At 48.0% G+C, this 15,368-nt stretch overlaps 1 protein-coding gene across 5 annotated transcripts in view; it reads right to left on the reverse strand.

Annotated features, from left to right (window-relative positions):
• frmd6 (FERM domain containing 6) overlaps window positions 1–15,368 on the reverse strand; it is a 191,918-nt gene that overhangs the window by 19,722 nt on the left and 156,828 nt on the right. For all 5 annotated transcript variants that reach the window (XM_072489767.1, XM_072489765.1, XM_072489766.1 and 2 more), the window contains 3 exons: window positions 13,140–13,208; window positions 6,440–6,614; window positions 1,647–1,982 (listed from right to left, as the gene is read on the reverse strand). In XM_072489767.1, the coding sequence (XP_072345868.1) occupies window positions 1,647–1,982; window positions 6,440–6,614; window positions 13,140–13,208 (580 nt within the window). The remainder of the gene's footprint in view (window positions 1–1,646; window positions 1,983–6,439; window positions 6,615–13,139; window positions 13,209–15,368) is intronic.

Here is a 15,368-nt window from a genome sequence, read left to right on the forward strand (position 1 = left end):
TTAGAGTCAATGCTCTGTCTCAGAGCTGAGAGTGTTACCATCGAACTAAGGTGGACATATCAGTGTTATATTGGGTTTCCCGAAGAAAATTCCCTTGCATCTACGATTTTTTGAAAGGAAAACAGCCAACAGATGATAGGGCAGGTTATGTTCTGTGCCACCTGCCAATACCCTCGCATCCACATCGGCCTCAGTTTGGTAGGGGTTCCAATTCCCAGGGGAGGCTATGCCAGCACACCCTGATAATACAATACATGAAGTCCTAACTAATGGCAATGGCCAGCATTTCAGGATTTAGACAGCAAAACATCTTAGGATGATCAACAACCAGCAGAAGCTTAATTTGTCATGCCAGGGGTGCCATCAATTAAATCTACAGACGCTGGAACACTTACCTGGCAAAGACAATAGGGACATGTCTCCATAATCTCAAGCTAAACAGTGAGGCAAATATAGAGCTGTGCCATTTGCTGCAATGACACCTATAGCCAACATGGGTGCTAAAACGACACAATCATATCAATAACAGTCAGCTAAGTCCTCACTCCTGCCTTCACCTTTTGTAAGACACTCCGAAGTGCTGATCTATGGGGATGATGCCCTATGGTTGAAAATAGATCACCCACCTCATGCAGCCCTGTTTCATCAGCCTTCAAGCTGAGAGTTGGAAATTCTCCACTTTGGGTTTCCTTTCACATTACTTTTGTCAGTCACTTCCTGGTTCCAGTCTTGGTAAATATTGAAGGGAAGTGCCTTTTGAAGCCTTTCCAAAAGCTTGAAAAACTTTTGGTCCCCTATTCTCTCACTTTCCCTGATGTGGTCATATTTTTTTCAATTTCACTTCATGGCCCCTCCGTTAAGTTGTCTCCCTACTCACACCTGGAGCTATGAAAAAGGATAGCGATGAACTAACCAATGAGTAATATGTGCATTCAGCATGCTACACTGCTATGTTTAGGGTTTTATCTGTTTGCGAGTACGAGTAGTGGGAGATATATCCTATTGTGTTTCGAGAACAATTGCTTATACCACACAGAAGTATGTTAGAAAACATATACAAATTTATTCTTTAAAAAAAAAGAATGTTTGCAAAAAAAAAGTAAAATCAGAAACGATGTTTGATAGGAAGCAGTCCTCAAGGTCCAATCTAATAATGTCCCTCAGACCCTCCACCACCCCCATGGCATCCGATGGGCACAAATGCTTAAGGCTGATTCCACCAATTGTCTTTCAGACCCTCACCCTACTTCCTCGAATAAGGAAAACACTTCAGGGAAAATTTCTGCTCAGCAACCTTGATCAGTAAAGTCACTAGTTCCATTGTTTGTTCAAAGATTAATGAAGCAAAAGTTGTTGTCCTTTCCTGGATAACTGCCCCTTTGAGATGTGCTCTGTTAGCAGAACTGAACACGTCACAACACTCTTGTCATGTAAGAATCTTACAAAAGGCAAACTGTTTGAAATTCTTATCGCGTCCATTCGCAGAACCAACATGCTCGGCATGCAAAAGGAGTCTTTATGTCTGTTGTCTTATTCTACTGGTTAATCAATTTTTTTTGTAGTGACTTTGTTAGGTTTTATGACAGTAATAACAAGTAAATGAAGCGGATGCAATGGTAGCTTGCAGCACTATCCAGTTGGATTACCATCATCCTGTGAGTCATCCTCTATTCTGTCTTTCCCACCGCTCTCAACGCCCGAAGTGTGAGAGCTCCCATGGCTGGTCATTGAGTTGCAGGATTTGAGTTTCCGATGAAGGATGCTTCCAGTGAAACTGTCCTCTGGTCCAAGGTCCCTTTGCTTGGTGTCTGCCTCAATGCCCGACGTGTGGGAGCTGCTGTGACTGGCTGTGGAGTGCCTGGAGAGACGTTTATGCTTCATGCTGCCTGCGCTGCTGCCACTGGCTCGTGATCGCTTCTCTAGTTGCTCAATATCCAATTCCATGGTGTCACTGATATAAGATTCTCGGTACTGTTTTTTCTCTTCAGGGAGAAAAAAAAAAGAAGAGTTTAATTACCAATATTGGAATGTTCAATTAGAAAACATTCATTAAATAAAATTCATTGTAATGGCATATATTCCTTCTAAGTGTCCCAGTACCGGGGGCGGGGTTCTCCCAGCCGTGGGCCGGGTCGGAGAATCCCCGCGACCGGGCCACGCCGCCCCAGCACCGCAGAGCGGAGAATCGGCACCTTTGGCACCGGTGTGGTTGGTGTGGTTGGCACGGTACCGGTTGCGGGCCACTCTACGCGGCCGGCCCGCCGATTCTCCGGCCCGGATCAGACCCCGGGGGTGGGGGGGGGCCTCCGATGTGGCCTGGCACGCGATCGGGGCCCACCAATCGGGTGGACACTCTGCCGCGGGATGGGAGAATCCCGCCCCATGTGTCCAATACAACTTCAATATTAAACTTACATGAATGTTAGATTATATAGTTAATAATAAACTTGTGGGTGAATACAGCTTTAATCCAATTGAGCTGTTCAGATAGTATGCAATAGGGAAACCTGTGGAAAGTAATGAAAAGATACTGGGCGGGATTGACCGGTCATCCCGGTGCATGTTTTTTGGCAGTAGAGGTGGTCCGCCAGTGGGATCTACCAACCCTGCCATTGTCAACGGGATTTCCCGGGGACAGCACCCCTCGTCGCTGGGAAACTGGGGGGGGGGGGGGGGGGGGGGCAGCATGGGACTGGAATTTCGGCCGGTGTGAACAGCCGGTAAATCCGGCCCACTCTTTATTTAGTTGACGATGATGGGGCCTGTAAAATTTAATATGTGCATGTACATACATTGTACAAATTTCAGTTCATTATCACAGCTCTGAGCAAGAACATTGGGGGAGGGTTTTAACTTGAAAAAAGGGTGGCATTGGGCCAGGTGAGTTTGGATTTTAATGGAACCATGACCGGGGGCAGGAAATGGGTTGTTATTTTAAATGTTATAATTAGGCAGTAGCTCATATATAATCACCATTTGAAATTTATTGCTGGATGGCCAGGTTTCCTTGGCCTTAAGGCCACTGCCGGTCAAGTCCAGGCAAGTGACTGCAGGACTGGACTGCAAAGGCTGTTGCACCGGTTGGATAAAGGGTAACTCTGCTTGACCAACCCCCACAATATCCCCCAACCTCTCTGATCTCCCTCACCATTGAGGCTTTCAACCAGCCCCATGATTCCCTCCCCTATCAAGGCTTCTGTTATTCTGCTCCATTGAGGCCTCGGATCTCCACACCCGTCCAAGATCTCCCACCTCAGGTCCTGGAGGCCTTTGATCCACCCCAAATCCCAGCCATGCCAAGGCCTTCAACTTCACCTCCACAACCTCCAACACTCCAACTCATTGGACCCCAGGAACAAACCCTTCCTTGGATCACAATCTCCTGGATCACCCCTCCTAACCCCAAAATCTATATAGCCCTTCCCAACAGCCCCACACTCACACTTTGCAAGCATTGGGGTGACCCTGGCACCTCCCCCTCATTAGCATCGCTCCCACTGGCACCGTCCACACTCTCCTGCACAATCTCCAGCCCCACCTACCTCTAGGTAGGCACAACTACTGTCTCAGCCCAACCCAATCATATCATCGTAGAATTTCATAGAATCATAGAATTTACAGTGCAGAAGGAGGCCATTCGGCCTATCGAGTCTGCACTGGCCCTTGGAAAGAGCACCCTACTTAAACATAAGGGGAACCCCCCCCCCCACCCCACAAAGAGCCTGCCCTTAGCAGTGCCAATCTGGCACTGTACCATTGTAGTGCTAACTGGCAGCCTCACCACCTGAGGGGCTATGCTCATCTCTGCACCCCTGGCATGGTCATCACAACTGGTTCACGTTTTGGGGAATCAGTAGTGATTTGCGTCGGTGGAGGGGGATCCAGTGAGGGCGGATGTTACGATGTAAATCCGTTTAAGAATATTTAATTTATGAAAATTCATGGAAACCAGGTTCATGCCCAGATCATGTCACTGGAGGGGGGGGGGGGGGGGGGGGGGGGGGGGCAGAGAAGATCTCAAACCGAGATCTTGCCGACACAAATCCCGTTATGGTCTTCTCGTGAGATTTAGAGTCCATAACGTGATTTATGGCTACGGCGAACAGGCCCTGTCCATTCCGTCCCTAATATTTAATCAAATCTTCAACCATAATAATGAAGTGGGGTAACTGAAATAATCTTGATGTGGAGATGCCGGCGTTGGACTGGGGTGAGCACAGTACAAAGTCTTACAAACACCAGGTTAAAGTCCAACAGGTTTGTTTCGATGTCACTAGCTTTCGGAGCGCTGCTCCTTCCTCAGGTTACCCCTGGGGTTACCCCATCTCTGGATCTGTAAAGATTTAATCACCTGCTAATGCTCGCATTCCTAGCATTGTTTGGCATCTTTGAATTTGTCTATATATATGTTTCTGGAACTTACCTCTTCATTCACCTGAGGAAGGAGCAGCGCTCCGAAAGCTAGTGACATCGAAACAAACCTGTTGGACTTTAACCTGGTGTTGTAAGACTTCGTACTGTGAAATAATCTGACATCAATAGCTTTCAAGTAGGCAAATGTAGATGTAGTAATGAGCATTAACAGCTTCAAGAGAATAGTTATTAGAGCTCTTTCTCAGCATGTTGGTGTGGGAAAGTAACAATCACAAATTTAATGACCTTCACAGACTGGGTAAACACAAGTGTGATAAGAAGCACAGACTTCAGCCTTCAGTTAGTTAAATTACAGCTTCAGCCAGTATACTGCTGCTCATCAGGATTTATAGTGGAAGGGTGAAAACCAAGTGATATATGGTGGACTTCTCCGCCGCCTGCCGCTGGTCGCGGAGTTCCCGATGCAGCAGAGAATTGCGCGTCAGGAAAAACGGGATCTGCGCCGTTCCAATGTTCCAGTCCCTTGCTGGTGGCAAGCAGCGAGCTACATTCCCCGTGTTGGCAGGAGGATGCAAATGGATCATTTGAACCCATTTACATCCAAATAACAGGCTAGAAACCCAATTCTGCAGGCCTCTGTGATGCTTTGGCTCTCTCGGCGTGGAGTCACACGGGCGTGGATTGGTGCAATGTATTTTCCAGTGTGGCCCTGACGTGGTGGACCTCCGCAGTGGTGGTCAAGGTGGGTAAGTATGTAAAGTAGGTGCCCCTCAAAAGCACATCGAGGCACCTGTCTACCCCACCCACCCCATCAGAGGCACCCACATACCAGAAACACCCTCATATCAGAGATCCCTCCCATATCAGAGACCCCTGTGAAGCTAACCACAATGTTTATAAACATTTAGCTATGATTGGCAGGTTGTCACCGCATCAAAAGCAGTTAAGTGCTTTCTGCTGAGAGAATGCAGAAGTCCTAGAAGCTCATAAACATTGTGGTTAGTTTCACAGCAGATTACTTGAGTTGCATTCAAGCATGAAGGGAGATGGAAATAAATAATCCAGACACCTGGTTGTCTGAAAGCTATTACCCTGTCAATTATACCCTACTAAAAGCTATTGCTCTTTAAAAGTGAATAGAAGCCTCACAGATCAAAGGGTCTGAGGGGGTTTAAAGCCTTGTGATGTGTTTTGGCTTTCTATGAAGTCACAGCTGCTGTTTTCTACACTATTGCCTGCTGCAGCAGGTGTAAGGCACAGGTGAGCGAAAAAAACAGTGACTTTTCACTGTTTCTGCCTGAACTGCTCTTCAGCTTCCAGGCACAGGTGACAGATGGGTGTGGGGCGGGGGGGGATTGTCTTTGATATGGGGGTTCTCTAACATGGGGGGTCTGGTCACTCTTATGCTTGCGTGCTGCCGTGGGGGGAAAGTGGGGTGACCCAGCAATTCTCATGGTGGTGGTGGTGAGGTTGCCCCTAATTGTCAGCCGGGGCAGCCCGATAGCGGGATTTGGAATGGAATCCCGGGAGCTCCCCGCCTGCAGAAGTGAGCAAAGCAAGGGAGAGTGATTCGCCCCTAGCCCCAGCACAGACTTCCGCCGATAAACATGTTACACAGCCTAGTCTCAGTCAAATATATCTTTGAATTAAAGTCTCAGTTACTGCAACTTACAGACTCGAATGGTTTCAATCTTTGACAACAATACAATGAGCTTTGCTGTGCAATTTGAAATAAGTTGGCGTGGAGATATTTCCGATTAAGTGGCCCAAGTTATTGCACTTCAATTTCAAAGGGAACACCGGCCAGGATTTTCCAGCCCTCCTGCAGTGTTTGTTTTCCAGTGACTGAAGCAGATTGCCATTAGCCGCGAGCGGGATCGTCCGGCACAGCTGAAGTTAATGACCATTAGAGTTTCTCGCTGGCTACGCCGCTGGGGAACCTGCCGAGGATGGCCGGTCACCTTCAGCAGGACCGGAATATCCCGCCGGCAGGAAGGGCCGGAAAATCCCGGCCTCGGAATCTGAAAGGTTGCACGTCGTACCGATGACAGATTTTAAAAAGTACCTTCATTCTCCTCCAGTTTCCTGACCTGTCGCAGGACAGGCTGAAGGTTCATGTAGAGACGATGACTGTTACTGAGGAGCTGGAGCAGGTGCCGGGAACGCATGGGACAGCCAGTGTAGTAAATGAGCTTTCTCGCTGAAGGCAGGCCATCCGGCAGAATTTCAAACTTCTTTCCCTGTGAACAGAGGCAAAATCTGTACAATCAGCGTGAAACAAATCCTGCAGTGTGACTTTAAAACTTAGGACTTTTGAAGAATTAAACGGCAATTTAAGACTGGATGTGTGTGGTGACCAAGAAAAGTTTCTCCAAGAGAATTCTTCGTCTTTCTTACGGGATCAAACTAAACAATCAGGATTTTACACAGTACTGAGATGTCCCAATTCCAATTCTCTTCCCACACCAAGTGGTGCATTCGGGCAGACCTTCATCGGTTTCCACAGCTAGTAATTCCCGGAACAGGTCGCTAGTCTGTCGCCAAAGTGTGAGGGGCACCACTCCACATCTAGCATGGCTGACAGGAGTATCTCCCGCTCTTCCGGTCAGCATGTTTGGGAGGGTTTGCAGGTTGACATTTTCAACCGGTTTGGTCGGATTATGAACACACCTTCCTTGACCATTCAGTCCTGGGGTGGGAGTCGAACCTGGGGCTTCTGGCTCAGAGGCTGGGCACTACCCACTGCGCCACCAGCCCAAACTGAGATGTACCTCTGTAAAAATGAAATACTGTGTAAGGAAGTGATTACATGGACTATTTTATTTGGCACAGTCGTCCATTTAGAAATATATTGATCTGCAGCAAGAAAGCCTTGCTTGGCACGACTAGATTATGCCCCACAGACCTGGCGGTAAATTGTCACCATAACGCCTCCTGATTGCAAATGCCTTGGGCTACGTCAGGTGTAATATCTTCAGTGGGCAATTCATTAGCCAACTTCTTGTCAATTTAAAATAGCTTTTTCCATCAATTTTGAACATATTATCATAATACTTTCAGAAGAGTTGCATGATATATTTGTGTGTTGACGCCCTGTCCTACAAATTCAGTGCATTTACTCCTCATTTACAGAGTTCCGGAGCTCAATTATTCACTCAAGGGTGGGTCAGACAAAAGACCATATGCTTCCCCAGAGGGCGAGAAACAGCAGAGAGAAAATGACTAGCCTCAAAGTTAGCTTGAAAGAGAAAGAAACGTGGGAGCAGGTTGGCTGAATGATTTACTGAGTTAAAACCTGTGATACACCAGGAAGGGAGCAAAGAGTGGAAGGAAAACCAAACTCAAAATGGAACAACAGCTTTAGATTTAGGGGCGCGATCCAATGGCCACGCTGCGCCGGAAATGCAGCTCGCTGAGGCGCGGTGTGGCTGATGAAAGCCGGGAGACCTGACTCGCAACGCCTCGTGAGATCTAACGCGATCTCGCGAGACGTTGCGATGTAAATCCCGCTCATTGTGTCAGGATCACTTTTCGGCGCAAATTCGAGCGAGGCAGTATGTCTCACCCTAATGTGCAGATTCCCGAGGTATCCGAGGCTTTGGGATTCATCCCCTTCGCCTCGGAGGCCTGGGGCGAGCGCCATTCAGCACTGGTCCCCATTTATGGAACGGCACTCGTGGGGGGTCTCCGAGTGGATCGGAGGCCCCCAGCTGCATTCCCTTTGGGCAGAGTGGTGCCCTGGCAATGCTGATGCCACCTGAGCATCCTGGCAGTGCCACTGGTGCCAGAATGGCACTGCTCACGTGCCCAGATGGCACTGCCAGCTGGCATGGCACTTCCAGGGTGACACTGCCAAGCAGCCATTTTTTGTAGGCGGGGGCCCTCTCACCTCCCATGGGGCGCTCAGGCTGGGGGGAGGTCGGGGATCGCTTCAGGGGCCTCGGAGATCGGGATGCCATTTACAAATGGCGCCCTGATCTCTCGCTGCACTGGGGAGTTCCGACGAGCGGAGCTCCCCAGTGTACAAAACGGGGCTATGTGCGGCCTTGGCCATGCGTTTCTTGTTGAGGTTCCTTATACAACACAAGTCACATCGAAGAGCCATGTCTTTCTCAGTACTGCGAGCACCAGGAAACACATGGCTAAAGGCGCTCGCTATGCGACTTTGTCCCATTTGGTTGAATTGAGCCCAAAAATCAGTGATTCCTAGAACCTCTCCCTTAAGAAGAGCTCTAACAGATACATTGGGCGAAATTCTCCCTCAACAGCGGGATGTCGCCGACTGGCGCCAAAGACGGCGCCAATCAGACGGGCATCGCGCCGACCCAAAGGTGCGGAATGCTCCGCATCTTTGGCGGCCTAGCCCCAACATTGAGGGGCTAGGCCGACGCCGGAGGGATTTCCGCCCCGCCAGCTGGCGGAAATGGCGTTTGTTGCCCCGCCAGCTGGCGCGGAAATGCGGCGCATGCGCGGGAGCATCAGCTGTCAGTTTCCCGGCGCATGCGCGGGAGCGTCAGTGGCCGCTGTCAGTTTCCCGCGCATGCGCAGTGGGGAGAGTCTCTTCCGCCTCCGCCATGGTGGAGGCCGTGGCGGAGGCGGAAGGGAAAGAGTGCCCCCACGGCACAGGCCCGCCCGCGGATCGGTGGGCCCCGATCGCGGGCCAGGCCACCGTGGGGGCACCCCCCGGGGTCAGATCGCCCCGCCCCCCCCCCCCCCCCCCCCCCCCCCCAGGACCCCGGAGCCCGCCCACGCCGCCTGGTCCCGCCGGTAAATACCAGGTTTGATTTACGCCGGCGGGACAGGCAATTTCTGGGCGGGACTTCGGCCCATCCGGGCCGGAGAATCCAGCGGGGGGTCCCGCCAACCGGCGCGGCCCGATTCCCACCCCCGCCCAATCTCCGGTACCGGAGACTTCGGCGGGGCCGGGGGCGGGATTCACGGCGGCCAACGGCCATTCTCCGACCCGGCGGGGGGGTCGGAGAATGACGCCCATTACTTTAACACTGCAACATCAAATGACACAAATATTGAAGAAAATCAATTGTTAATTGTTAAATATCAGGCAGGATCTTCCAGTCCCACTACAGTGGGAAGGGCCGCGGGCAGGAGCGAAAATTTCACGGTGTAGTCAAAGATCCGGGAACGGAAAATCCCACCCATCATATAGATTGCTTTAATGGCCCCCCAAAAAAATCATATTCAAACAGCCACTGTCCTCTGTCAAAGTATCAGTGAAGTGGAAGAGAGACTACATTTAGACCTAATTCATCAACTGATTGTTTGCAAAACTTTTTAAGGACTAAACTTGTAGCTTGATTGGTTAGAAAATTAGCTTCAAAATGAATCCCAGTGAATCATAACAAAGGGCACGTTGAGCACACAAGTTGCTATTTCAATGGATGGCCTCTGAACGTAGCCTCAGAGGCTAACAAAACGTCTGGCTTGGGGTTTCCTGTTTTCATCCATCTGACATGGATTACCAAATAAAAGATCATCAACTTGAAGTGTTAACTCTGTTTCCTACTCCAAAGATGCTGTCTGACCTACTGAGTATTTAAGTTGCTGGCTGCAATTCAACGGGGAAAAAAAAAAATCTATGTCTAGTTTTGGGCGCGAGCTGCAGAGAAACTCCCCGCTATTCCGTTCTTTTGGCCTCGGGGAGATTCTCTCCACCAAGGCCACATTGGAGTCTTCTCCTGCTGGCAAGCCCAGCAGAAAAGGGCACATTTTGTCTGGCTTCACCGATCGTGGCACCTCTCGCCTCCCCCCCACCCGCTCCCCAACCTCGGGGAGGTGCCCGGGAACACCACCCCCCCCGGGAACACCCCCATCAACTGTTAGGGACCCGGCAGTGCCAATCTGGCACCTGGACACCCTGGCTATCCAATGTCAGCTGGGAACTCAGGCAATGCCGGGGTGGCACTGCCAGGATGGCAGTGACAAGCTGCCCGGGTGCCAGGGGGAATGCCAGGGTGCCTCCCTGCCCTGGCCCCAACCAGTCAGTGGTCTCAAATGGCCTGGGAGAACCCCCCACGTGCCATTACGACTGGTTCATGATTGTGGAAACCAGTACTAAACGCCACCCTGGCGAGGGCGAGGTCTCCCAGGCGCGGCTGTTAGATCCCGGGCACCAGTGAGAGCGAGATCCAGATCACGACATCTGGCCGAGATTTCATTAAATCTCACAATGCGTTTCGAGCGTCGCAATTCTCGCAAGAGGTCCCACGCGTGATTCAACTACCTCGTCCTGACACCAAGTTGGGCGCGACAAGGCCGCTGAGCTGCTTTTTAAAAATTTCAGATTTACAGCATCTCCAGCATTTTGCTCTTGGGGTATCTTTCAATGGGTGGACATAGATTTTTCAAAGCCCTGTGGATACCAGCAGCACAGACAAGTAGAGTATCTGGGCCTGAGTCCGTTCTCTGCAACACTCCAGTTGAAATTGCAGCAGCTATACACTGGCAGGAGTGTGGAAGGGTGGCTCCAATGTGTCTATGTGAACAGGATGAAAATTGCATGGCAGGTGCTGAAACCGCACAATTTCTGCTTTGCCTGAACAGGTGAAAAATGCTGAAGAAAATGTAGGTGAAAAGAAAGGCAATCGACAAATGTAATCTGAATCACCCTATGGCCTGACGTCAAGATCCTACCACCCCCCCCCCCCCCCCCCCCAACAACCACACAATCACTTCAAAAGTGTTGATTAGTGTTGCTGCCCTACAAAACTCCTTTCCAAGAGGAATGGGTTAAAGTAATCTATTAAGGGCATTTCAGGCAAGGATCCAAAAACATATCCTCACATCGCACGATTCAAAACTCAATTAACTTGTCAATTCTTTAATGGCAGCTAAGCTATTCCGAATAGTCGGGTGTGTTCTGCTTGCTGGCGGACATGCACGCTTCACATCTCATATGGAGGGCTGGATTATTTCCCGACTGTGGGAATATAAAATTGGCAACATGCTAAGCAGATGTGAGGAGATGAACGATGACTTTCTCAAATCACAGTGCCACGCAGGTATTTAAATATTCACAGTTGGGCTTTACTGACAGCTTTGTGAGGATGATTTTCTGCACCAGAAGCTGCCAGCTGGTCAAATTAGTTGAACAGTTTGCAGTTTGGTATTTGAATCCACGGAATGTCACCACTAATGTTCTGCTACAAGATATAAATTCTGTATTCCTTTGTATGTGGGGCCATTATTTACTTCAGTGTAATCATTCGAGCAGATGCAGGTTATAATTACCATTATTTCTGAACGTGCGCTCATTCAGGCAAATATTTCAGCCTAAACATTGAAACCGTGAAATAATGCTTCAATTCAATAATATTGGTGTTTGAAACTCGGTATTGAATCAAGCCTGTTGAGTTGTAACATTTCGAATGGAGTTTATTTCAAATTTAGCATTCAATGTACGTTTTTGTGAATTTAAACACATACCACACTTGTTTTGTGTATATGGAAAATTGTACATTGGCGAATTTCAACTGTGTGTGTGTACAGCAAAGAATTAAAGATTACAAGCTGCAGGATAAAGGGTACAAACTGGTAAAAGGTAAAGTTCATGAATTATATCAGAAAGCAGTAAGTGCGACTTATCAACAAAGTGGTCTTGCAGGCAGGGAGTGGAGTGAACATTCCCGGGGGGCATTCACAAGTCAGTTAAGTGGTGTGATGATGGAGCGATTGATATGGAAGAATTTGCTGGGCTAGCCAAATGGCCTGCCTTATCGGTATTTATATTTGTGATAATCCTACGCATTTTAATGAAGTAAAATAATCAACCAGAATGCCGGGAATACTGTTGCAATTAGCAAATTAATGATCAATTAATCATCAAATTACTGTTAAGGGCAAACTTGATAAGAATGGCAAAAGAAAAATACCACCTGGAGGACAGGCACAGCTTTCATATATTGCGTACAGTTTGTACTGTGTAAAAAGGTAAACAAAACTAATACAAGGCCAAAGTACTGAAGATGTTAGAAATCTGAACTTAAAATGGAAAGTGTAAGAAAATGGCAAAGTGTCAGCTGATGACTGAAAACCGCCGTGTTTCTCTCCAGAAGCACAGCCAAGTTTTCTGGATTCCCCATTGCCGGTATCGGGATTCCCGATCTGGCAAAGAATGGAGTGTCCATCAAAAAATGAGACTGGTGCCCAATCTGCTGTGAAAAAGAGGAAGTGAAAGCACTTAGCTGCTTTTGAGGTAGTGAGGTGGCACTCTGGCACTGCTGGTGTCACTGCCAAGATGCCCAGGTGGCACTGTATGCTGGCAGGGGCATGCCAGGATTCTTGGCTGGCATTTTCCCCACAGGCCCAGGTGTACCTGCCCATGTGAGGTGGGGGGTCGATGGAGTCCCAATCTCTTCCTGCACTGAGGAGTTCCAGCGAACGGAGCTCCTCAGTGCAGGAAACGGGACTAAGTGCGGCTTCGGCAATGCGTTCCCCACTGAGGCCCTGGATTGCAAGAGTCCTGCTAGATAGCGTGGTGTTTTTCGGTGCTGCGAACGCCGGGAAACACCCAATTAAACACGCTCGTCCTGGGACATTGTTGCAATTTGATTAGATCGCGCGCATGGAGTTGTGAATGATGCTTAAGCAAGGAGCATCATACAACAGACAACCATCTTGCTCTATTAGAGAGCCTCTGTTTCCTTTTACAGTCTGGATTTCAACAAAAGCAATTGTTGGGATGTAACAAATTCTCTCTTTCATAATTTAAGGGAAGAAAAAGTTTGGTTATGAATTTTGTGACTTACCACAAACACAAGCTTGCCAACATTGGTCCAAGGAAAATCATACAACAATTGCTTGGATTCTCCCACAACCTGGAAAACATTAAAGCATGAGGGAAATATATTCAGTTATCTATATCTTGAATCCATTATTCTTTGCACTGGGGCAAAAGAATGCATTTATGTTTTATTTACTGCAAATGAGAGGATCCATTTTCCTAACCCATATGACTCAACAAAATCATACTGATACCCAAAAGCTGAAATCTATACAAAATCGTGAGAATAAAACACAGGCAACTGGAAAATGTTTCTAATTCTACCGGATGGTCAGGAAGATGACGCATTTTAATCATATTCTATATTTGGATATGGTACAGAAATGCTGTGAAGTGAAAATGACAATGATTAGTATAATTGTAGCTCCAGATCAGCATCATCATGCCTATTGCTAAATCACATGGAGAGTTGGATTTGACATTTCTGTGTAACCACCAAAGCTATTTTGGTGCCTCTTTTACTGGCAAAACTGTGGAGTCTTTTAGGCACTCAAAATATATAAATTGCGCCCCATGATGGCGCAGTGGTTGGCACTGCTGCCTCGTGATGCCGAGGACCTGTGTTCGATCCCGGCCCTGTACCTCTGTCCGTGTGGGATTTGCACATTCTCCCAGTGTCTGCATGGGTCTCACCCCCACAACCCAAAGATGTGCACAGGAGGTGGATTGGACATGCTAAATTACCCCTTAATTGACGGGGGAAAAAAGGAATTGGATACTTTAAATTAAAAACAAATATATATTATATATATATATATATATAAATTGCTAAATTCATAAACTAAAGAAAAAGTTTTCAATATTGTGAGGTATTTTACCATGGTACCCTGGACAAATAATGCCAGTAGCACTGGGGATTCATCAATGATTGGGTCAGCTCATAGCCTGAAGTCCTCCAAAATGTCTACACTTTTAATTATTTTATCTGGACTATGAGACACGAATATGCCAAACTGATTTTTGTTGGCGAGGAGGAATGAGAGGATTTTCCTTTTTGTGTTATATCCCCATGGGAAAGGGCCACCTCCTGCTGCAATAGAAGTGAAAGCTCTGGCAATTAAATTCAACATAGAACAGTTATTTCCTAATTCAAATATACCACACGGTCGGTCAGCTCAGTTGGCTGGACATCTGGCTTGTAATGCAGAGTGAGGCCAACAGCGTAGGTTCAATCCCCCGTAACGGCTGAAGTATCCATGAACTTCCCAACCTTGCCCCTCGCCCGAGATGTGGTGACCCTCAGGTTAAATCACTGTCAGTCAGCTCTCTCAAGAAGGGGAGAGGAGCCTATGGTCCTCGGGAACTATGGTGACTTTAATGTCAATGTGCAAAAATATAAGATAACAGTAACAAAGCACAAAATGCCAAATCATGCGTCAATTTTGCTCGAGTGCAAAGTGAGAATATAAAATTAGGCCCACTGATTACATAACATCAGATAATCTATGCTATACATTGGACAGATATCCTAACATGATGTAAACAACTCAATCAGAGTTGTTACAGCTCCGAAGGAGGCATTTGGCCAATCATGGCTACGCCAGCTCTCTGTTAGAGCAATTTACTTAAGTGTGACTTTGCTACCTTCTCCTCTTAGCACTGCATTCTTCCTTTCCATGTAACAATCCAATTCCCTCTTGAATGCCTGGATTGAACCTGCCTCCACGTGTTCGCTCAGTGTATCTCAGAGCCGAACCAATCGCGATGTGAAAAGGGTTTTCCTCATGTTGTCATTGCTTCTTTTGCCAATCACCTTAAATCTGCACCCCCTTCTACTTGATCCTGCTATCAATGAGAATATATTTTCCTCTCCCTACCCGGTGAAGCCTCCTCGTGATTTTGAATACCTCCGTCATATCTCTATCTAATCAAGGTGGCCAGAGTTAGAAAGGTGCTGCTACAGAAGGGAAGGCAGGCAGGGATTTGGAGTCTTCCGAACCTGATCTATTATTACTGGGCGGCGAATGTGAAGAAGGTGCAGAGCTGGGTCAGAGGGGCTGATTCCAAGTGGGTCAGAATGGAGGAGAGTTTGTGTAGGGGGTCGGGATAGAAGGCGCTCGCAACAGCGCCGCTCCCGATGGCCCTGGGGAAATACTCAGGGAGTCCAATAATAATAGCTTCAGTGACAATTTGGAGGCAGTTTCACCAATAATTCAGGTTGGGGGCAGGGTCAAGGGAAATGCCGATTCGGGGG

The sequence above is a fragment of the Scyliorhinus torazame genome, chromosome 2 (assembly GCF_047496885.1).
Source record: "Scyliorhinus torazame isolate Kashiwa2021f chromosome 2, sScyTor2.1, whole genome shotgun sequence".
In the NCBI taxonomy this organism is placed as follows: domain Eukaryota; kingdom Metazoa; phylum Chordata; class Chondrichthyes; order Carcharhiniformes; family Scyliorhinidae; genus Scyliorhinus; species Scyliorhinus torazame.